Source organism: Psittacula echo, assembly GCF_963264785.1.
Source record: "Psittacula echo genome assembly, chromosome: 3".
NCBI lineage: Eukaryota > Metazoa > Chordata > Aves > Psittaciformes > Psittacidae > Psittacula > Psittacula echo.
Window position 1 is genome coordinate 32,199,504 of NC_137736.1, and position 22,687 is coordinate 32,222,190.

General features: G+C 36.2%; 1 protein-coding gene across 2 annotated transcripts in view; it reads left to right on the forward strand.

Annotated features, from left to right (window-relative positions):
- The window catches only part of DYRK1A (dual specificity tyrosine phosphorylation regulated kinase 1A), an 88,763-nt gene extending 66,432 nt beyond the window's left edge, over positions 1–22,331 (forward strand). The window contains exons 1-10 of one of the 2 annotated variants that reach the window (XM_080612033.1): positions 6,121–6,202; positions 7,167–7,259; positions 8,079–8,267; positions 9,057–9,204; positions 12,522–12,808; positions 15,240–15,386; positions 15,771–15,911; positions 16,201–16,507; positions 16,824–16,948; positions 17,986–22,331. In XM_080612033.1, coding sequence (XP_080468159.1) covers positions 7,173–7,259; positions 8,079–8,267; positions 9,057–9,204; positions 12,522–12,808; positions 15,240–15,386; positions 15,771–15,911; positions 16,201–16,507; positions 16,824–16,948; positions 17,986–18,609 — 2,055 coding nt within the window. In that variant the 5' untranslated portion in view covers positions 6,121–6,202; positions 7,167–7,172 and the 3' untranslated portion in view covers positions 18,610–22,331. Of the gene's footprint in view, positions 1–6,120; positions 6,203–7,166; positions 7,260–8,078; positions 8,268–9,056; positions 9,205–12,521; positions 12,809–15,239; positions 15,387–15,770; positions 15,912–16,200; positions 16,508–16,823; positions 16,949–17,985 lie in introns of those variants that run through there. The other variant, XM_080612032.1, reaches the window with a different exon arrangement.
- Positions 22,332–22,687: the final 356 nt, after the last annotated feature.

The window sequence follows — 22,687 nt, forward strand, 5'->3', positions numbered from 1 at the left end:
TCCTGTGTTTTCAAATACATATGGTTTAAGATCATATTTTTAACTGGGGCAGCAAAAAAGAATAGGCTTGAATGTCTGTTATAGAAAGCTTCATAGATTGATCTGATATAGCCATGAAAAATGGGAGGAAGAAAAAGGTGGCTTTTGGTGGATACAAGAAGTATAATTCTTAAAGGGTAGGTCTTTTGAATGCAGTGCCTTGCATCCAAACAGACAAGTCGTTAGATCTCTGAGCTTCAGTTTCGCATATTTCCTAATGCAGTGGTGGTCATCAGCGACTTAGACCATTGGGTCATCTTTGGTGCCACCGGTTGCCACAGTGTACAAGTAGCCCATTTAGGTGCAAGCTTCCAACAGTTGATTAATAGCGAGCTGCCAGCCCCTTTGCTCCTGAGAGTGCCCCTTGTCTGTTCAGTGACCGGATGGTGGGTCAGTGAAACGGGCGGGGAGGCTCCCGGGCTCGGCGGTGGTTATGCCGAGAGCGCCAGGCAGAATTCTTTCCCGAGCTCCAGCCACCATCTGCCGGCCACAGCGCCGCACTGCATTGCCTGCCTCTCTGCGAGGCGGTGCTCCGCCTCGGCAAACTGTCTTTGGCTGGGAAAGCCAGTCCTCTCAGTATTCCATCGTTCAAGAAACTCCCCTCTGTTTAATAACTTGACGTATTTTAGAGTGGATCTTTCATCGAAGGAACTGAGAATACAAATGCTACAAAGGTTACTTTCTCATTCATTACATTTGCTGAACTTCAAAACAAAGTATTTTGTCCAAATCCAGGCAAAATTTAATTGCTTGAAAATAAAAGCCAATATGAAATGTCAGCTTTTGGGATGCTGAAGTTTTATAGAAAGAATAGATAGCAAGTAGTTCCTCTCTGAAAGTAAATTTCTTTAGGCTGCAGCAAGATGCACAAGGATACTGCTTGTCAGTTGCTAAGAGTGGCTGTTAAGTTTTAGCATGTAGAACAGCAGCATTTTCTGTAAACAATGTCATTTTGATAAATAACAGAGATGATCTGACATAGTGTGTTTTTTCAGGTTATTTTTGTGGCTTGCTTTTTACTGAGGACTGACTCCCTTTTTGGAGAAGTGTTGTCTTGTTCCTCTAATGATTTTCATTCATAACCAAATAATGGAGAGGCAAGGCCTTGAATGTTAATTTATTGTTTTTATTCCTGTTCTGTCCTGCTTGGTTTTTTTATGTGTAATGGCTTGCAGACCATAATCTGGTATTTTATGAATCGTTCTTAGTTGCCCATTAAAGGTCGGGAAACAGTAATGTCAATTTATATTAAAGTTGTATAAATTATGTGTATTTATGTTACACGTTACCCTTAAAATATTATTTACATAATCTTTTCTTGCACCTATTGCTTTATGGCTACAGTCACCAAAAACTCATCTCATCATTGGCAAGGAACAAATATTGGGAAGATACTTCAAAGCTGGCCAGATTGCTTTGGTTTTCGCTTATTTATGAGGTCTTAAATTATAGTTAAAAACTTCCAGCTCTGTCCTTTTTTATTATTTTTATTTTTTTTCAGTAGTTAGGCTTAAGGCTTTTGTTTCCTGAAAACCGTTGGATTGTGTTTACTTTAAATCTGTCATTCACAAAGTGCCAGGCCTGCTGCTAGGATGGGGTCTTGCTCTTGGCTGTGTGGTCTTACCTCTCTGATGAGTGTCAGGCAGTTTCAGGAAAGCAGTAAGAGCATCCAGCCTGGAGTGAGTAGAAAAGACGAGATCTGTGGGACCTTTCTCCTTTAGCAATAACAAACAGTAATATTTCTTTGTCCAGTTTCAACTGGTTGCATCTTGAGAGTTCAGCATGGCCTGATGCGAATATAAGATAAGAGCTTAAAAGTTTTCAGAACTTCAAACAAGTATTTCTTTTGGGCTGTGCTAATGTTTATCTTCATCATGGAAACTCACACTGCCTGAAACTTTTTTAAGTTAAGTACAAAAGACTAGAGAATTGATCTACTTGATAAAAAAGTCGAGGTGAGATTCCGGGCCAGATTTTGGTAACAAATTCCAACAATTTTGCTTTCACAAGGTACCTGGAATTTAAAAGTCAGGCTGACTCTGAACATCTGTCTCTCTATATGTATCTAAGATCATTTATCACCTGCAGAATTCTAGGTTTTACCGACCAGATGCTGGCCAGAGATTTTATTGATTGCAAAGTCAATGTGCTCTAGCAGGCAGTAGCAAATCCTTCAGTTCAGGTACTTCAGCTGTCTAATCAGCAACATTATTATTAGTGATGATCAGACTTCACCAGCGTCTGTAGTGAATGTGAGCATGCAGTTCGTTTCAGTAAAAGTATTTCTTTCATGTTCCATCTGTTTCGGGCATTTTTTAGAAAAATATGTTTATCCTCTGGCAATAAGAATTTCAGAGTGAGGTTTTTAATTCCCTTTGTCTTACTCTCCACTACTCCTTTTTAAAATGATTGGGCTGAATCAGATAGGATGAAATCTTGGCAGATGACCTTTCTTTTCTTGTTATTTTTATTTATTTATGTGATTTTAAACTTCCCTGTTTCTTACTTTTATTCAGCAACCTTATTTATTTGGGGAAGGAAGCTGGGATAGGAGAGAAGTACTCATATAACACAGGCAGTGATTAAAGTAATTGAACTGAAATTCTGTTCCTACCTCCATGCAGTTCTGGCCCTGAGAACAGTTAGTTTGAAGAATAGCCCTAGGTTTATCTTGTTTTGTTCTCTGGCACATACACTTTTTTCTCTTTGGCCATTTTTCTAAAAATCTGAAGTTTACTGTGTGTTATGAGAAGTGTTACTGTGGCTTGTGGTTATAGAAACTAAACATCTGTTTTGTTGACCCTCTGGAGACATCATCTATTATGTGGCTGCTCACCACCATATGGGATTAGTGTTGACTTCCTGTCCTGTATTATTGTGATGCAAGAGGGTTTTTGAATAGTAAGGGGCATAGGAGATGAGTTTGGTCCATTTAGTTCTTCAATATGGGAATCTATTAAGTAGACTATTACAACTGGATTCTTGCTAAAATCTTCATGATTTATTCTGTTTGTAAAATGGAACAGGTACTATATGCAAGCAGATTTTCTCTTTCTTTTTTTTAATAAAATGTAGATGGTTATAGATCTTTCTTTTTAAAACTAAAACCTGAATTAAAGCATTCCATTAACAGAATATATATGTGCTTAGAATTTCCTGTAATCAAAGTAAAATGTGTTTAGTAAGGAACAGTGCCATTTGGTTTTTAGATAACAAAGTATATATCCAAAGAGAGAGAAATACGTTGTCTGTTTCTTCAGTTATTAAACCTCAAAGACAGTGCTACTTAAAATAATATACCTGAATTAAAGTCATAGTTCCCTTAAAACACATTTTGTCTCAAATGTATTGAGTGGGCTTTCCATTGCCCTTTTTTCTGTTTATTAGATTCTTTGTTTAGACTAGTTACAGGTTGCTTCTCAGCACTATGTCCTTTGTGTTTGGTTAATAGTTAAGAAAATCAAATTTCCATTCTTCACTTGTAATCTTCATCATGGTACCATCCCAGGTAACTGAGCTGTTTCCACTGAGGCCTGAGTGTGGATCGATAAGAATGTGATGGGTATTTACTGACATAAATAATTGTAAGGAAAGTAGTTTCTTGATTCACTCTTGAAATACAAGCATATGAGGTTGCAGTGTTGCTCTCTGGCCACCAGATAGAGACTGAAGCTTATGTAATAGGATTTTTCTTTTTCTTTCAATTTCCCCACCCTCCCCTCCTTTTTCATTCGTCTGTTGTGGTTGAGCTTTCTTTGAAGCCAAAAGGGAAATCAGTATTACCCCAGTGATAAAGAATTTTAGAGTGTTAATGTATAAAATGGATAATGACCACTTCGTTCCATAGAAAGAAGGGAACAAGAGGCTTCTAAAGGGTCTTGGAAAAAAAGAGAATGTTACAAATTTTGTGATATAACAGGGAAGGAGAGGTCAGTTTTCTCTTTTCTCCCTCCCAAAACTTTATGAACCCAGGAGAGCAAAATAGTACCTGTTAAAAATGTTTGTACAGGTTATAAAGTGTGTCCTCAGAAATGTGTGTCTGTCTAAATGCACAATTAAAAGCACAGTTTTCAAATAAGGTGCTGGCTGCAAGCAACATAGAGGCAGCCTGCAGAACTTTGAGTATTTATGATTAGGGAACAGAAACAAATTAGATTTTTTTTTCTTCCTTTTTTTTTTTTTTTTTTACCAGGCTGCTTATTTCAGAGTTTAAATAAGAATGTTGGTTTTTTTTTTTTTTTTTTTTTTTTTTTTTTTTTTTTTTTTTTAAGTAGGCAGGCAAATTTCACTTATAAATTGGAAAATAAATATGAATGCTTGTCCTACAAATTCCATTTCCAAATCAGAGCAACCTGATGTCTGGATAGTTGATCTGAGCGATGAAGTTCTTCCACACTGAGAGTCTTTCCTGAAAACTTGTAGCCTGTGTAAAGACATGCTGTGCTGGTCATGTCAGCCTAGGATGGAGACTGGTCCCTCCCGGTATTGGTACACCACAGCATGGTTTCTTCTACCAGCAAATTTGCCAGTGTCCCAATAATCTCTTTAAGTCAGATTAAGAAATTTAAGGGAAATATGTGCATTTGAAAAGCCTGTAACAGTGACAGTTGGGATTAGGACTAGATACTGTTAAGTGCTTTGGGAGAGAACCAAAAGAGATCACATTTAGGTATGAATTGTTTAATGGTTCACATTTGTTTGATAGATGACATGAAAGAAGACACAAAAATGTTTTGTAAATGTCAATTAGTTTGTTTAGGAAACTTTAAAACAGTTTCCTGATGTTTACAAAATGGCCATGCTTGTAATAATAAAAGAAGTAAGAAATTCATTTGGTAAATGTGTTTGAGGGAAATTGATGGTAGTGGGCACATCCAAAGGTGAATTGACAAGAACAAACACGTAGGGCATGACTTGGGTTAGAATTCCCGGAGGGAAGTTTAACTGTATTGCATTGTCTCTGAGAAGCATTTCCTAATCAAAAAGACCACAAGTCAGCAGTTTTGCAGGAGTGTAAGCTTGTTTTGTGGGTGTATTTGGAGAGGGGTGCATCAAAGCTTTGAATTGCTGTTTCTGGGGAGCATTCAGCTTTGTACCTGTTGGGAGTCTCAGCTTCACACAGATGCAGTAGGCTGACTTTAAGTGTCTTGCCTTCCTCCTCTGTCTGTAGTTCTGTCGCTTTTTCATCCTCTGTCTTGCTTGCTGCTTTAGGTTTTTACCTCCATGTTGGTCTGCGCTTCCACTGGAGGAGAGCGTGAGCTTAGCTTTCTAGTATGGTTGCTTGGGTACCTGAGTCCAGGTCCAATTTCAGAAGCAGAAACTCTTGTCGCTTCTATTTGTAAGAACTACTTTGGGTCACTTCAATGTGATTTTGTTAATTGGTCACTAAGGGGAAAAAAGAAAAAAGGAAAAAAAAGAGAGGTTTTTGCACAGCCACTTTCGTACATATTAAGTAATACCATAAAAGGCAGAGGAGCAGTTACACTTGTTGATTTCTTAGTTAAGCAATACTGATATAAAAATCAGTTTCATTATTTTTGTTGATGGTTCATGATCTTTCCTCAGATTTGCAGGAGGTTGCATGTCAGTATTTAGCTGTAGCAGGAGGCAGCAGAAAGATGAAGCATTTAGAAGTGAAGAATTATGAGCGTCAGCATATTTGATGGCATGAGATGAGAATTGTAAGGCAGAATGTGATGGTGCTTGGTCACCTAACCCTCTTAGTAATGAGTAAAGAAAGAGAAGTTGTTTTACCATACATAGCAATCAGCATGGCTTGAGTTGGAAGGAACCTTAAAGATCATCTAGTTCCAAACCCCTGCCATGGGCAGGGACACCTTCCACTAGACCAGGTTGTTCCAAGCCTTGTCCAACCTGGCCTTGAACACTGCTAAAGGTAAGGCAGCAACAGCTTCTCTGGGCAGTCTGTTCCACTGTTTCACCACCTTCATAGTGAGTGAAATAAGCTTTTCTCCAGTGGAATTGCTTAAACTTGCCCAGTGGTTTTCTGTTATTGGGAAGAGAAGGAATAGAGATGTAGGCTAGGGGACCAGTAGCACTAACCTCACCTCTGTCTCCTAGCTCCCCATCCCTGCCACTCCATCCCTGACACTGGGTGAGATAGAGGAGTTGATATAGCTTGTCTGGTGCTACAGCTGTGCTGGTAAGTGAAGCATCCGCTGAGCAGATAGTTAGCTTTAGCCAAGTGAAATGCTTCATGACTTAGTTTTTTCTGCCTTCTCTTTACTGGCTCTGTTGCTTGTGTCCAGCTTGCCACTTGAAACTATCTTTCCCAGAGCTTTATCTTTTGAGATTTCAAACAAATCTTAACGGAGGAATAGAAGTTGCTTGGTAGATGCAGAATTTACATGGCATATGTGTGCAAAGAAAAAGAAGCACACTAGTGATTTTATCACACGAGTCCTGTTTCTTCAGGAAAACAATTAAAAAAATAGCATGCTATTGAAGATATTTTCTGCCAACATAGTAAATTGTAGGAAACACAGATGAGGAACATAACTACTTTTTCAGGGGTGTTGTTTTAAAACTTCGAAAGTAAGTATGGTGTTCATGTTCATTCTTTAGATTTCTTCACATTTTCTTTGGTATTCAGATTTAGGCCTGGATGTTACGGAGCATGGTAGATCTGAGGTATTTTGTTTTGGAATTTTTGGAAAAGTTTAGATGTGGCAAAATGCCACAGTTCTGCAGTAGTTATTACTATTAACTTCTATTTGTGGTTTTAATGCAGCTATACATGAAATACAGTTACAATTCATGTATCAGTCATGAGATAGAGGAGTAATGTCAACAAGATTCTCAACAAAAGAGTTGTATTTTAACCAAGAAAAAACTATTTATTGGGATTAAGCCTGTTAGGCATAACGGGAGGAGAGATAGATGTCTTGGGATTTCTTTCTTTTTTACTTTATTAATAAAATATATTAAAAAGTAACTTAATTTCTTTTGATTCCAGTATTAGTTTTTCTTTTTTTTAATGTTAGCTTGAAGAAAAAATGTTGCAATGAAATAGGTCATTTCTGTGAGGAGTATCACAATTTAATGTAGTAATTATATCCTTAAATTCCTAACTTGTTTTCTAAGTTATTATAATGGTCATATTACAGAGGCGGATGCCCCAAACTTTCCGAGATCCAGCCACTGCTCCCTTGAGGAAGCTCTCCGTAGATTTGATCAAAACATACAAGCATATTAATGAGGTAATGGCTCCAGCTATCTTTGTAATTTGTGTCGATATGAAGGTTTTGCTTACAATACATTACTAAGTATATTTCCTATTAATTATCTCACAAAGAGATAAGGGAAATCAAGCTTTCTCTCTTGTTTACATCTCATTGGAGATCACCTGTGTCATCATGATCCTGCTTTCTGTCCAGCACATAGGAAATATTTCATCCTTTAATTTGTTTTCTCTTGTTTTATAAACAAATGCTGAGCTTTTCTGTTGCGTGATAAGGAAATACTCTTCTAGCTCATGCTATAAACCTTTATGAATGTGTCTGAGGACTTGTAAGAAAAATATGAAAGTTAAATATCCCAAATTATTTAATTAAATATTGCTGGCAAATGTAAAGTATAAAAATTACATGGTTAATATAGTTTCTAACTCCTTGGAAATTATAGGGAACATGAAAGGATTTCTGCAGTGATTACTGATGTCCTTGGAATACTTCTTTGCCAGTCTTGTGGAAAAGCAACTGATAATTCTTTTTTCTAGGCTACTAATAGTTTTTAATTTTACTGTGTGTATATGTATATTTCTTTTTGCACCTATGAACTGTAGGGATCAGTGTTTCTAGTACATTTATTTAGATCTCCTTTCTGAGTTTTAAAATTATTCATCAAGACATTGCTTTGGTATTATGATTTGAGTTCAAATAAACAGGTAGCAGGAGAAGTAATAAAAGTTGCATTTTAAAATCACAGGATTAAGTATGATAATTATAAAAGCTGATCCTATTCTTTATTGTACCAGTGTTCTAAAAAGTGCTCTTAAGTAATATACTTTTCACATTTAGGTTTACTATGCAAAAAAAAAACGGCGGCACCAACAGGGCCAAGGAGAAGATTCCAGTCACAAAAAGGAGAGAAAAGTTTACAATGATGGCTATGATGATGACAACTATGACTATATTGTAAAAAATGGGGAGAAGTGGATGGATCGTTATGAAATTGACTCTTTAATAGGCAAAGGATCCTTTGGACAGGTAATGTGTATCAGCTGAGCAACCTGTAATTCATGTGAATCATAATATGCATTTCATTTAAAGTGGTATTCCTGTTCATTTTGAAATCAAACTCTTAATCCTATTACACCAAGTGCCTGCTCGAGAAACATTTTGTGCTGGTTCTTGTTACTGCAGACAACATTTGAATATACCTCATTATGTACATTTATGTATATATATTTTTTTTATATATATATACACACACACATAATATATATAATATATAATATATATATATAATATACATAATATATATATATTATGTACAATTATGTATATTTTGCAGTGAGCAACTCCTCAGCCTTTTGCTATCAGTTTACATTTTTAGCTGTTTGGTTTCGGGTTTTAAATTAAAACAGTAGCCTAGTGCTAGGGATTGCCTGCTATAAATGTTACTTAATATCATTTATTTTGACTTTTGGTTGCTGTAGCCAATGCTTGAGAAAAGGGCTGAAAGCAGGATGCAACTTTTCTTTTGTTGCTTTTGTTAGTTTTTCTCTATTAGATATTTGCATTTGGATATAATGCTTGCCTCAGTGGATCCTCAGTTCTGTTTTGTGACATCACTGCAATAATCATCATGTCATTTATTGTGGCTTTACTGTAGTATCAAGTAGGAGAAGAAATATAATAAAAGTAATCTAGTTGGCAAGAACAAAAGTTCTAAAAATACTTTCTCTGAATTCAGAAAGAAAGTTTAGAGAGTGAGTTTGCTGTATTTTGAAAACTGGAGAAATTTTACTGATGTGTTTGACTTTTCTCTTTCAGGTTGTCAAGGCTTATGATCGAGTGGAACAGGAGTGGGTGGCTATCAAAATAATAAAAAACAAGAAGGCTTTCTTAAACCAAGCCCAGATTGAAGTGCGACTGCTTGAGCTTATGAACAAACATGACACAGAGATGAAGTACTATATAGGTATTTGAATAGTTCAGATTTTTTTTATTTTATTTTATTCAATTATACATATTTTAGTCTTGCTGTATAGCATAGGATGCTTCTGGTGCTAAAGAAACGAAATGAATAATGTAACTTTTAAAATCATTAATATATATTTGGTGCAAATTTTCTAGTTTGCTTTGCAACAGGACAAGATCCAGAAGAGAAATACATGAAATTATTTGTGATAACAGACTTGTTACTTTGTAGCGTTGAGATCTTCTGTAGTATTTTCTTTTTCCAGTTATTGATATGGACACCTGAAGAAGTTGCTGTGGACTGGCTTTTCCACAGAAGCTGTGATCTGTGGTAGTTGCAATTGCTTTCACTACTTTGAACATATTTTATTATTATCTCAGAACTGTCATGAATAAAAGCATGCATATTTAACATAAGTCAGCATCATACAGTAGTTTTATGGCTAGCTTAATTATTTTTTGAGTATATGTATTAAAAATCTCAAAATTTTGTATAACAGAACTAAGATAAGACTTGTGTAAATGTTAACATTTGGAATTCAGAGCTCAGAAAATACTTTGAAGCTTATAATTTTGATAGTTCCTGTAAATGGGAATGTTCCCTTGACTTACTATTATATTGCTAGATGAACTTTATAATAATGATGAAATTAAGACAGTTCATGTAAAAGTTTACCAAATCCTTTCCATGCTCTGGAGTGGAGAATTTGGAAAAGAGATGATGGAAGGACTGCAATAGCATGTTGTGAAGAGAGATGGAGAAATATGAAAAAGTTATTAAGGAAAATGAAACTGGTTTTAAGCATTCTTTAGTTTGTAGAAGCTGAAATATGAACAGCTGTGCTTTCTGATTTGAATATATGTATTGGATTACTATTTTTTCTTTCTATAATGTAGAAAGAAACCTTTGAAATAATGTTAATGTACATTGATACTAAGTTATCTGATGAGTATTCAGTTGAATTTTAGCTGTTTTTTAAAAATATGTTCACAATACATTTATGTATTCAGTGTAGAAGTTTTTAAGGTATTTTTAACTTACGTTTATTAATAACATGTTTGCTTAAAACAAAATCTGAAGTTGACAGCATACTATGTTGAAAAGGTGTTTTAGGAACATTAAAGTCATGACCAGTTTCATATTAATACACAGCAAATGAAGACACTACAGCTTTGTAAAATAAGCTCTTGGAATTTTAAATTGTTAGATATTCTGTTTGTAATATCAGGTAAAATGAAATGGACCAAAACACTATATAATCTCCCTCTGTCAGTTAAGGCAGAATGGCTTTACATAGCAATGCTGAAAAAGAAAAGGGGGGAGAGAGGGGGGAAAGTATAATTTTGAACAGAGTCATAAATATTGCCTTTGCTTAGGTAGGTGATTTTAGACTTGTTTCAAGCTGATTTCCAAGTCTGTTAGGGTATATTTGAATAGTTTCCCTTTCAGTTAACACCGTATTAATGAACATGACAGCATCAGTAAAGATCAAAAATCCCAAATGGATAATGGTTTTAATAAATACCTGGTACTGCATGCTGTGCAAATACTGATCATGGAAAACTGAGATCTCCAGGCACTTCACTGGAAGATGTATCTAAGCATAGGAGCAGTTGTTTATGAACATACTTTTGCAACAAGACTTAATTGAAGCATACAGCATATTGATGTAAAAAGTAAGTTATCAGTAGGACATATGGACAGTTCACCCTCTCCTAGTCTTTCAGGTACATGATGCTAGGAAAAGCTGAATAAGGCTGAAAGCATTGCAAGTATTTCAGTATACTGTGTAATGTAAAATGTAGATTTCGGAGAGAACATGGTTAAATACATTGTAGCTTGATTTTTAGGAACATGAATTCAACTGCTTACACTTATGTCAGATCTTCAGTACCTTCAAACTGGACTGGTCTCCTTCAGACTAAACCTAACACAAGTGTAAGAATGCTTTAAGGTCTTAAAGTTTTGTGAAAATTTATGGCAGAGTGGAGGAGAAATGTTCAAATGTCATGTCTTCATGGCAAGTTCAGCTCTTATCCAAGCCGAGCTGTGTGGCAGCTGCAAGTGGTACTGCCTGGCCAGAAGCATGCTGGTAGTTACAAATCAGTTGGAGTAAGTAGTGATTCCAGCAAGCTTAGGTGGTGTAGGGAGGTACTGGAATCAAGTGTAGGAAGACAACAAGAAAAGGTAGTGGTGCTTTCATGGTGGGAGGATAGTGGAATTATGACAAAGATGAGAAAATATGAAAGGTCTAGACAATGAGGTATTGCAGGAACTGACATCAGGCTGGAAGCAAATTGTACTGTTAGAAGTTGTAAGGGACTCATAAAGGATGGCATAGGACACCAAGTAATAACCTTAACTGAAAATCTGAATCCTCATTGTGCTAATAATACTGGTTCAAGATTTTATTATAACAAAAAGGAGAATGTGTTGCTTTTTATCTTGAGAGCCAAAGTATTTTTCCTATTTCAGTTGTAGTTCTTTTTGTGGCAACCAACCTGAATGATTGACAGACTAGTAAATCCTGCTTGCCTTTAAACAGATTCATGCGGTGAATTTTTCAGCTATTTCATGGAAAAAAATGGAGTGAATTTGGACTGGATTGGTTGCTTTCATAAACTGAGGTTTTGCTTGATTGAAATGAATATAATGCCTGTGGATATTGATTAGTTTTATTAATAGAAGTAATCAATTGAAGTCACAGCATACAAATTGCAGTAATGTCAGTATATTTTAAATGAATCCAACAAATATTTTCTCTATAAACATAAGGGAAGTTACTAATAAATAATTCAGTCTGAAGTGCGATATCTGCTTTACTACTGAGAATACCTCTGTATGTGCACTTCGTTCTAGTCAGCTTGGACTTGAATACAGTTTTAGCTTTAGGAGGATGGAAAAATGAACTCTCCCTTGAAAAAGTCAGAAGTGTTGCGACAAAGGTTGTGTTACGCAGTTTGTGCTTCTTATCTTTTTTGCTCATATTTTTACTTACTTAAAGATGCGTTGGCCTTTTCTAATAGGGGAGTGATGGCTTATTTGGAAAAAAACAGTACTTCTATCTTTTAAATAATTCTTTGGTTAATGTAGCTTTCCTGAGGTACACTTGAGGACACTTCAAATGTGTAAAATGTCCCCCTGCACTTCAGGCATGGGAGCAGTATTTTGTCAATAAGCATAGATCCAGGAAAAAAAAAGTAACACTATATTATCTTACAGGTCAGCTTCTTACATATTGATTAAAATATTTAAGCGTTGTGTTGTAATTAGTACACGCCGGATATGTGTTAATTATTTTCTTCCCCTTTTTAAAGTACATTTGAAGCGCCACTTCGTGTTCCGAAACCATCTCTGCTTAGTCTTTGAAATGCTGTCCTACAATCTGTATGATCTGTTGCGGAACACCAACTTCAGAGGTGTCTCACTGAACCTGACACGAAAATTTGCACAGCAGATGTGCACTGCACTGCTTTTTCTGGCGACTCCTGAACTTAGTATCATTCACTGTGACCTAAAACCTGAGAATATACTGCTCTGTAACCCCAAACGAAGCGCTATCAAGATTGTTGATTTTGGCAGTTCGTGTCAACTGGGACAGAGGGTGAGTATTAGTAAAAATTCTATTTATGCTACTGTTGGATACATATGGAAAAACACAATATATAGATGGGTAATTTAAACTTTATTAATAATTATTTAAGTGAAATACAGGTAATATTTATATAGGGTTTTAGACATCAACAATCCACAGGAGCCTTAAGTATGAGTTTTAGTTCCATAGTAGTTAAACCTTCACCATAGTGATAAACTTCCCATCTTTCTTTTCTTCTTGGTTATATTTTTATGCTATGTTAGTGCAGAATGCATCAGCAGTTGATAGTAGAAGTCTGCAGTGCTATTAAATATTTTTCTTTTTTCTTCATGAATATTACTCCCACTTTAGCATTTAGTGTGCCTTAGAGATAAGATATTTGAGGGTTGAGACAGTGCAGTTGCTGGCTTTTAAAGATAAGTGGTTACTAACCCATTTTTACAAACACTTCAGCAACTGTGGAAAGACTAAATTGAGTTTAGTGGTGGTATTAGTATGAGTAAAGATGCATATGGGCAAAGCATTTCCAGGACAAAGGGCCAAATCATTTTCTGTCAGCAGTTCTGCAGATTAAGATTGATCTGTATTACTAAATAGTTGACCAAAAATTTGTAATTGTGTCATGTTGCTCATGTGCTTTGAAGGTGAGTACATGCTTTTATTTGAGCTATTAGAATCTCTCCAGCGTAGCCAATTACCTTTCTATTTGCTTGAGGAAATGTTAAAATATATACAGTACTATCAAGATATTAAGATCATAAATAGTTATGCTTGGATGCCAAAGCCTCTTTTCTTTAGGAAGAGCTTTGCATCATATAACTCAAATGTTTGATTTGTACTGACAATTTGCTCGCTGCAGAATTTACCAGGATGTCGTGTTCAGCTTTCACCTTATAGTCAATTCTTTCCTGGTTGAAAGAATTCTATTCGGCTGAGCAAGTGACCACTTCTGTTCAGGGTACCTTTGCTTTAGTTGTTTGATAACAAGCTGTTAGCTAGAGAGGTAAGGAAGACTTCTATCTATAAAAGTTAGACTTCAGTGTCTTTGGGAAAAAAAGGGATTTTGAGCCTTCCCGGGTCCTGTTGTGTACCTCTGGCAGTTTTACCTATAAAGTTGTGTGTGGTATCTTTTTCCTTTGAAAAAGCTGGATGTTAGAGAAACCAAACAAACCAGACAAAAAAGACTCCCCCAAATATGCAACGTTTTCAGAAGATATGAAGTTTCGGAAGTAGGACTAGTAATACTGTAGATGGGATCATTATATGAGAAGAATTAAGAAGTTTCATGGACCAGCTTTAACAGAAGTCCCTCAATTCTCTCTTGAGGAGTTAGGGATGGCCAGTGGCACCCCATCACTTTTTCCCCATAATAAGTTTGGGAAGAACAGATTGGAATATTGATTAGTGTATTGAAAACAGTGGTGAAACATATTTAGATTAATAAGGGAACTTTTTGCTACAAACTAGAAACTTTTCAGCCTGGGGTGAAAGGAGACACCAGGAGGTGAAATGGGGTCTGGATTGTTTAGGTCAGTGAGATAATTTTGAGATGTTAAAAAGCAGAAATACACACCCCTATGGTAATTATTCATTAAAGTTAATTTACAAAGCAGTAGGGAAATACCAGTACCTTTGTGGAAAGTGCTGGATAAAATTGCATGTTACTTAGAATATGAAGTACAGTTCTGTTGGGTGTTTTTTGTCTGGTTCTTTTTTGTTAAGGGTTTTGGAGTTAAGTGGGGTTGTTTCTTCCTCTCCCCCCTCCCCCCTTGTTTTTGTGGTTGGTTGGTTGGTTTGGGGGTTGTTTTTTGGTTTGGGGTTGTTGGGGGTTTTTGGTGTGTTTTTTGGTATGCCTATGTTTAAGCCAGTCTCCAAGTTTAGAATCAAGATAGAATTATGTGTCTTGTGAAATGAGCAGGGTAACTAAGCAGTCATGGAAGGGGGTTGCTTTTTCCAATGTATTGTTTTCTAGTTCCTAGAATCACCTGATAATTTCATCTCATTTCATCACATCAGAATCCTGGCTTTTGATCTTTTACTGTCGGTTTTGTCTGAAGTGTTACATGATTCTGATGTGGCTTGTGGAATAGTTTTTCTTAGGGTGATAGCAGAGAAAAATTTTTTACGATTATCTATAATTGCATGAGGTTACACTCATCAACCCTAAAATGTAAAATACTGACGTCACGAGTGAATCTGCACTTTTTTTTTCTTTTTCTTGGGAGGGTGAACACACTGTGAACTGTTATTAGTAGTAAGAATTAACTAACTAGCATTTTTTGTATTTTATTAATGTAATGTCTAGGTGCTTTTTAGTATCACTGATACCTTGGCTTTCCCTACACCAAAAATGTATTTCATGGTATTTCTATTTTGTAATACATAATCATAATAGTGCTCTTTGGATGCTGTTTATTACCTTTATATGCTTTTATTTCAGATATACCAATATATCCAGAGTCGTTTTTATCGATCACCAGAGGTGCTACTGGGAATGCCTTATGATCTTGCAATTGATATGTGGTCCCTTGGGTGTATTTTAGTTGAGATGCACACTGGAGAGCCTCTTTTTAGCGGGGCAAATGAGGTATGCAGCTATATTATGGTACAAGTAATTAGATTTTGTTGTTGTTTTTGTTCATTCTCATCATGAGTTTCATCTGTTTAATTGTAATGCATAAATTAGGGAAGTCTAGTAATTCTGAAATGAATAAGCATCAGTGACAGCAGTGTCTTTTGTCAGAATTCTAAATTGCCTGTTAATAATTTTCTGTTTCTGGGTCCTCCCTCTTACTCCTTATACACTAATTTGCTTTGTACACAGTGGATTTTTTTTTTTTAAACTCACAATTAATTTAGAACTTGTCTGGGTTTTTTTTTTCCATTTGCTTCCTGTGGGATGAGAATCTTGGCCTGTCACACTGCTCAGCTCTGTCACATGTTCCTCACAAAATTTCTTTATTTGGAACAGGTGGATCAAATGAATAAGATAGTGGAAGTTCTGGGGATACCACCTACTCACATCCTTGACCAGGCACCAAAAGCAAGAAAGTTCTTTGAGAAGTTGCCAGATAGCACTTGGAACTTGAAGAAGACCAAAGATGGAAAAAGGGTAGGTTACATAACTAGGACGATAATATTGGCAGTTTCTTTAAATAAAAATAATAATAATAAAAAAAAAAGTGAGATGTTACTTTGTTTTACATCTTGCCTTACTGAAAATGCAGCTTTATTGTTGTTTATTATTGTTCCACATTGTAAGACAAATTAATGAAATAACATTCTGTAGTGTTGAATAGTTTCTTACTTTTATTTGACTTCCTTTTATGGCATGTTTAAACTGTGCACATCCAAGGCTTAATATGTAAATTGATTTCAAGCAATTTCTAACTTCCCAACAGGAATACAAACCACCAGGAACTCGTAAACTTCACAATATACTAGGAGTTGAAACAGGAGGACCAGGTGGACGCCGTGCTGGGGAATCGGGTCATACTGTAGCTGACTACTTGAAGTTCAAAGACCTCATCTTAAGGATGCTTGATTATGACCCTAAGACACGAATTCAACCTTATTATGCCCTACAGCATAGTTTCTTTAAGAAAACAGCAGACGAAGGTACAAACACAAGTAACAGTGTGTCTACGAGTCCTGCCATGGAGCAGTCACAGTCTTCAGGAACCACCTCTAGTACATCTTCAAGCTCAGGTAAATTTTTCACATTAATGGATAACAAAATTATTTTTGTTAATCACATCTAAGAGTCTTTTTCAGATAAATATTCTCTCTTTTTTTTGCTTAAAAACCAAATACGTCGGTCATGCTCATCAGTTACTTTGATCGGCTGGAACAGGTAACTGCTCCAACAAAAAGAAAAAAATAGATGAGCCAAAATGTGAATGGTTATCATAGGTCTTGTATTTTTACCTTGAAACAGTTTACGTATCTTCATGCTGTCACTGTTCTACAGCTTACTTTTAAGTTTTGTGTCTCTTTAGTTATTGTGCATGTTACGATTTTATAGGTGGATCTTCTGGAACAAGCAACAGTGGAAGGGCACGGTCAGACCCCACACACCAGCATCGACATAGTGGCGGACACTTCACTGCTGCTGTTCAAGCTATGGACTGTGAAACACACAGCCCACAGGTATGGTTAAGTAAAGCTTTTGTCTGTTTGCTTTAAATGACTTTTCTGAGAATATTAAAGTATTAAATCCTTATAAATTAAGTAGTGCTTTCATTTCAAGATTGAACTCATTTAGACACAGGCTCTTGTGTAGTTGTTTGTGTGTACGTCAGTCACGCAAAAGTATTACTGCAGGTAGCTGTAAAAATTTTCAGAGATTCTGTAGCGGCAAAGGTTTTGTATTAATAGCAGTAAGTCAGATGGAGCTGTCAGTGCTTCACTTGACACGGGGTGTAAGGGTACGCAGAACTATGCATCTTCCAACCCAGTGGAGAACAAGCTTGTACTTCAGTGGACTCCTGCTGGAGTTCTTAATTTTGTTTTATGGTGTTTGGGTACTTAACCAACATTATCTTTGATGGATTAGAGTTTATTCAGTACTTGTTGGAAAGAAGCATCAACTCATTAACTACAAATAATTCAGTAATATTTTTATTTTAGTACAGAAATGGATACAAACAAATTGTCCCTGAGTTGACAGTTTAGTTTATGCAACAAATTTGTGTGTAGCTAAGAATCTTTAATCACCTGTGTTCTTCCAGAGGTGTGGGTAGTACTCCTTGAATGCTGTTGACACCATTCAAGATACGAACTACAACATACTAATTTAGCTTAGTATGCTTATTATATCCAGAGACCCGAGTCATACATCAGGGACTTATTGTTATAAGCGTTGTACAAATATTATGTTATTTATTACTACTATTATGTAGAGCTGCTTCTGTGACTTTCACAGTAAGGTCACATATTGCACTTACTTAAACTGTTTGAAAAAAAACATCCAGAAAGTGAACTCATTTTTCTTAAGGTATATTTAGAAAAGTGTATTAGAGACTCTTTGTAACTACGTGCGTCCACTTCTAGCATAATTCTGCAGCTACAAGGTTTTTTAAACTTTTTAAAAAGTTAGCAAAAGCATCAGTAACTTAATATCTCTCATATATCGCGAATGGACAGATCAAGTAAGCATTTTAATTTTTATTTGCTTATTAACATAGGTTCGACAACAGTTTCCTCCTCCAATTGGTTGGACAGCCACTGAAGCTCCTACACAGGTCACTGTTGAAAACCATCCAGTTCAAGAAACCACCTTCCATGTAACCCCTCAACAACAGAATGCATTACATCATCATCACGGAAATAGCGCTCACCACCACCACCATCACCACCACCACCACCACCATCATGGACAGCAAGCCTTGGGTAGCCGGACCAGGCCGAGAGTCTACAATTCTCCAACAAACAGCTCCTCCACCCAGGATTCTATGGAGGTGGGCCACAGTCACCACTCCATGACATCCCTGTCTTCCTCAACTACTTCTTCCTCTACATCTTCCTCCTCTACTGGTAACCAAGGCAATCAGGCCTATCAGAACCGCCCAGTGGCTGCTAATACCTTGGACTTTGGACAAAATGGAGCTATGGACATGAATTTAACAGTCTACTCTAATCCGCGCCAAGAAACTGGCATAGCTGGACATCCAACATACCAGTTTTCTGCTAATACAGGTCCTGCTCATTACATGACTGAAGGACACCTTGCAATGAGGCAAGGAATTGATAGAGAAGAGTCTCCCATGACAGGAGTTTGTGTTCAGCAAAGTCCTGTGGCTAGCTCGTGACTAAACTGAAACTAAGTTTGTTTCTTGTGTGTTTTTATAGAAGTGGTGTTTTTCCAAAAACAAAGTGCAAAGCTGCTTGAATCAGAAGGAGATAAACTCACTGAACCGCTACAGGAGGGCAAAGCTGACTATTTTTTTAAACTTGAAAAGATTGCAAAGGGACAATGAAGTTTTTTTTGTTGGGTTTTTTTTCTCTTTTTTTTGTTGGGTTTTTTCTGTTTTGTTTTGGTTGTTTTGTTTTGGTTTTTTTGTTCTTTTTTGTTTTGTTTTGGTTTTTTTTTTTTCTTTTTTAAGAGCCATGTCTGGACCCACGTTAATGGGTAGCTTAGTGGTGTTCACTTTTTGCTTCCCCCATTTTAACTTGCCACAACATAGTCATAGTTTTTTGGGGAGGGTTTTTTTTTTTGGTCTCATTCAACAGGGGTTATTGTTCAAATGTTAGTTGTAGTTCCAAACTAGTTTCTTTTTAAAGGCATTGCACATGATTTATAAAAAGGCCCTTTGAAGTTTTTGGGTGGGAGGGGAGTGAGTAATATATATATATTTTTTTTTAGTTCCCCAGACAAACATGGGCACAGAAATGCAGTACTGTAAGAAAGAGGGACCTTCAGATTACACAATTATATATTCTTCAGCTGTAAAAAGGGACGGTTGTAATGGAGTTTGTAAGGCACATTGAGCATGCTAAGTGGCGGTGATCAGAACTCTCCTTTTCTGAATCTACTGAGGATCAAAGCAGCAATTGTAATGGCATTCTGTGGGTCTCATATTTTTGGAGACCACAGTCAGTTAGTATTGAAATATGACTGGTTTCATAACTGAGGTGCACTGAGAAGCAATCAACGGGTCGGTCCTGGCCAGTCCTGGGGAGGTCTAAGTGGTGGTCTTTGGGATAACCTTTGGCCTTATGGATTTGGACTCTTAAATTAGAAGAGCCTACCATTTCAGATGCAATCACTTTTGGACATGCTTTTGCAGACAGTCCTTAATGCTGAAAACACAGAGAATGGGTAATTCAAGAGGCCTTTCTTTTAAAATAGACTTTTGTGACCCACTTATTGTAAGGTATTGCAAGGTCACTTTGTGTGTGTCATAAAGTTGACTTCCTTATTGGTTGAAGGTCACAGGAGTAGTGGTTTGCGTTTGATGGAAATAGCTACAACTGTGTCCCTTCCTGCTTTTTACTTTTTTCTTTTGCTTTTTCTCGGCACGTGGTTTCTCCACCATTACTTCTGCACAAAGACGTCTTCTGTTCATCCTGAACATTTTTAAAAATGCAGAATTTTATGTGACTGCTTTTTTGCCTCACAATTATGCTGTGAATTTTACAAAAATTTATTTTCTTTTTTGATAATTTATTGTACCAAAGCTGTTTTTATAGCACATAGATGTCTGTAACCAATAATGTAGCAGTTCTGCACTTTGACACAAGGTGTAACTAGACCATTTTTAAATGTCAGTTGAAAATTATGGCTGTACTATTGCTTAAACAAAACTGGAACTGTTGTTGAATTCATAGCCAATACATTTACAGCAATCTGTGTACTGAACATAATAGATTGACATCTACTTCAAGACTATAACATCTGTTACATTATAAATGTGTTCAGGCTTCTGAAGGTAAAAGGGACACTAGATCCAGAAGCTATGAAACCAGCAGTTGATTCTTGTATTCCTTATTAACATAATTGTAAACTTGAAGGCAAGACCTTGATTGCATGAACAGGTCCAAAATAATAGTCTGAGTAAAGCAAAACACTCACATGAGACCTGAGGTTAGCAGGCTGTATTTAACAGGTGCCTAATTTTTGGGTAATGCTGCCTTAATATAACACAGTCAGCTTGGCAGTTGCGAAATTTGTGGGCCCATTCAGAGATTTGTTTGGATGAAAAGCAAAAGCTCCGTGGAAAACATTTGAAAGAAGGGTAATTCATTGATTGCCCATCCCAGATTAACGTTCTTTGCCCATTATATATTACAGAAGCAGTGATCTACCTCTGCCAGTAAGCCCTTCTAAAAGTTAATTTAGCAGAAAATTCAGAGTTCAGACTGGTTGGTTCCATGCGGCGAAGTCATTCTTTCAGACTAAAAGGTGGAATTCTTTATACTTACAGTGGCAATGCAGCAGCTGACTACCATGCAAATGGGAATGAATACTTGGGATTAACCATTTTTTTCCTTGTAAATCATGATTTTTTTTTAATCAAGCAATCTTTTTTTTTCTTTTTTTTTATTGTATTGACATGTCAACCCTGTGGATGAACTTTTTTTGTTTGTTTTTCTTTTTGGTTTTATTTTTTAACTCGGTAATTCAGAGAAGTTTACAGGATTTGGAAGGCTGTCACCTTAGAAACAGGATGCTGAGTTTAGCAATATAAAAAGGAATCCAGTACTTACTGCTGTCTAGGAATATAAGGGTAATATGAAATCTGGGTAATTTCTGTGTGCGCGGGTTGCCACACCTTAGCAAGCGCCAAAAAATAAAGCAGTTAAAAAGAAAATCTGCATAAAGAAGAAATCACAAAATCCAGTGCTTCTGCATACTGTGTTATGTTACAGTCCAGTTTTGTGTGCTTTACTACACAGTTTGGTTACAGGACTTCTGTGCATTGTAAACATAAACAGCATGGAAAAGGTTAAATACCTGTGTTCAGATTGTAAGATCTAGTCCGGACTTGCTGTGTATATTGTAACGTTAAATGAAAAGACAAGCCCTTTGTATTATAGTCATGCAGTCTTATGTATGATAAACAGTTGAATAATTTGTCCTCAGACTCTTTACTGTGCTTTTTAAAAAAAGAGTAATTTAAGAAAAAATGTAAACATAGTAAATCTTCCTATGCAATTAACCTACTCCAAGCCATGGTATGGTAGGTATAATTATACTATAATATGTAAATATTAGATACATTGAAACAGACTTAAAAATATGAAAGTAAAAGTTGGAGGCATAACAGATAATTTTGAGTTTTTAATTGAAACAGCAAGGTATACAAATCATTGATGTATGAACACAGCTCTGCTTGATTCTGATGGACTGTACTTGTAGTTTGAGTTCTTTATATTATCATCTGTTAGTTTGAATGTTCTTATACGCGCTGCAGCTTTCTACCTATTACAGACTAGCTGATGTTAAGGCCAGAAGTGACCATGGTCATGAAATAATCTGACTGGCACACCATTACTCCTAGAATTCAATCTGGTTGTTTCTGCATCATGAAGTCCATGTCCTTTGGGTGCAGTAGAACATACTTTTGAAAAAGATAGCTGATTTTCGTATAGATTCTTGAAGTGTGAGGGTTTTTCCATGTCTCTTGAGTGATTCAGCTAGATTTCCATACTCTTAGTCCTCCTTCAGTTTTAGGACTGTTTAGTTCCAGCTGCTGGCCATCAGGTAGCTAGCTGCCTATTAGAATAACAAATAACTACTCTAGTTTTAAACTATTTCACTTTATTCACATAAAAATGTGTTAAATAACCTATATAGATTGAGTTCCTTAAATCTCTAACTGTAAAGCTTTTTCAGCTCTTCTGAAACTTCAGGTGTTTTAAAATCCATTCTAAAAGCATGGACGGAAGATCTGCATACAGCGTCTGGTAGTGATTTGGGTATCGCTGTGTGCGTGTAGTATGTGCAGGTACATTCTTGAACCTTTCAGTTTATATCTTCGCTTGTTTGTTTATACCTCCAAGGATTGCATTTTTAAATCTTTCAGTCTCAGTTATTTGCATTAAAAGATTGTAAATTTAGATGATTATCCATCATGATTCCTAAGTCCTTTTCAGAACTGCTGCTTTTCCAGGATGTGGTCTTCCATCCTGTAAGTATAATGATGTCTGAATGGGACTGGTTTACAGAAGGGTTGGATTCACCTGTAGATGTGGTTTGTCTTCATTGTTTATCACTCTACCATCGTTACTTTCATTAAACCATAAATGTGCTTATATTTTAGTCTTGATAACTGAAAACTCTTAAATACCTTGGAAGATAATTCCTGTTGAAACCCATCAGGGACATCCTTTTTTAATGAGGAAGTAATCTAAAGCTCTAACCCTCTGACACAGCGTGGTGAATGT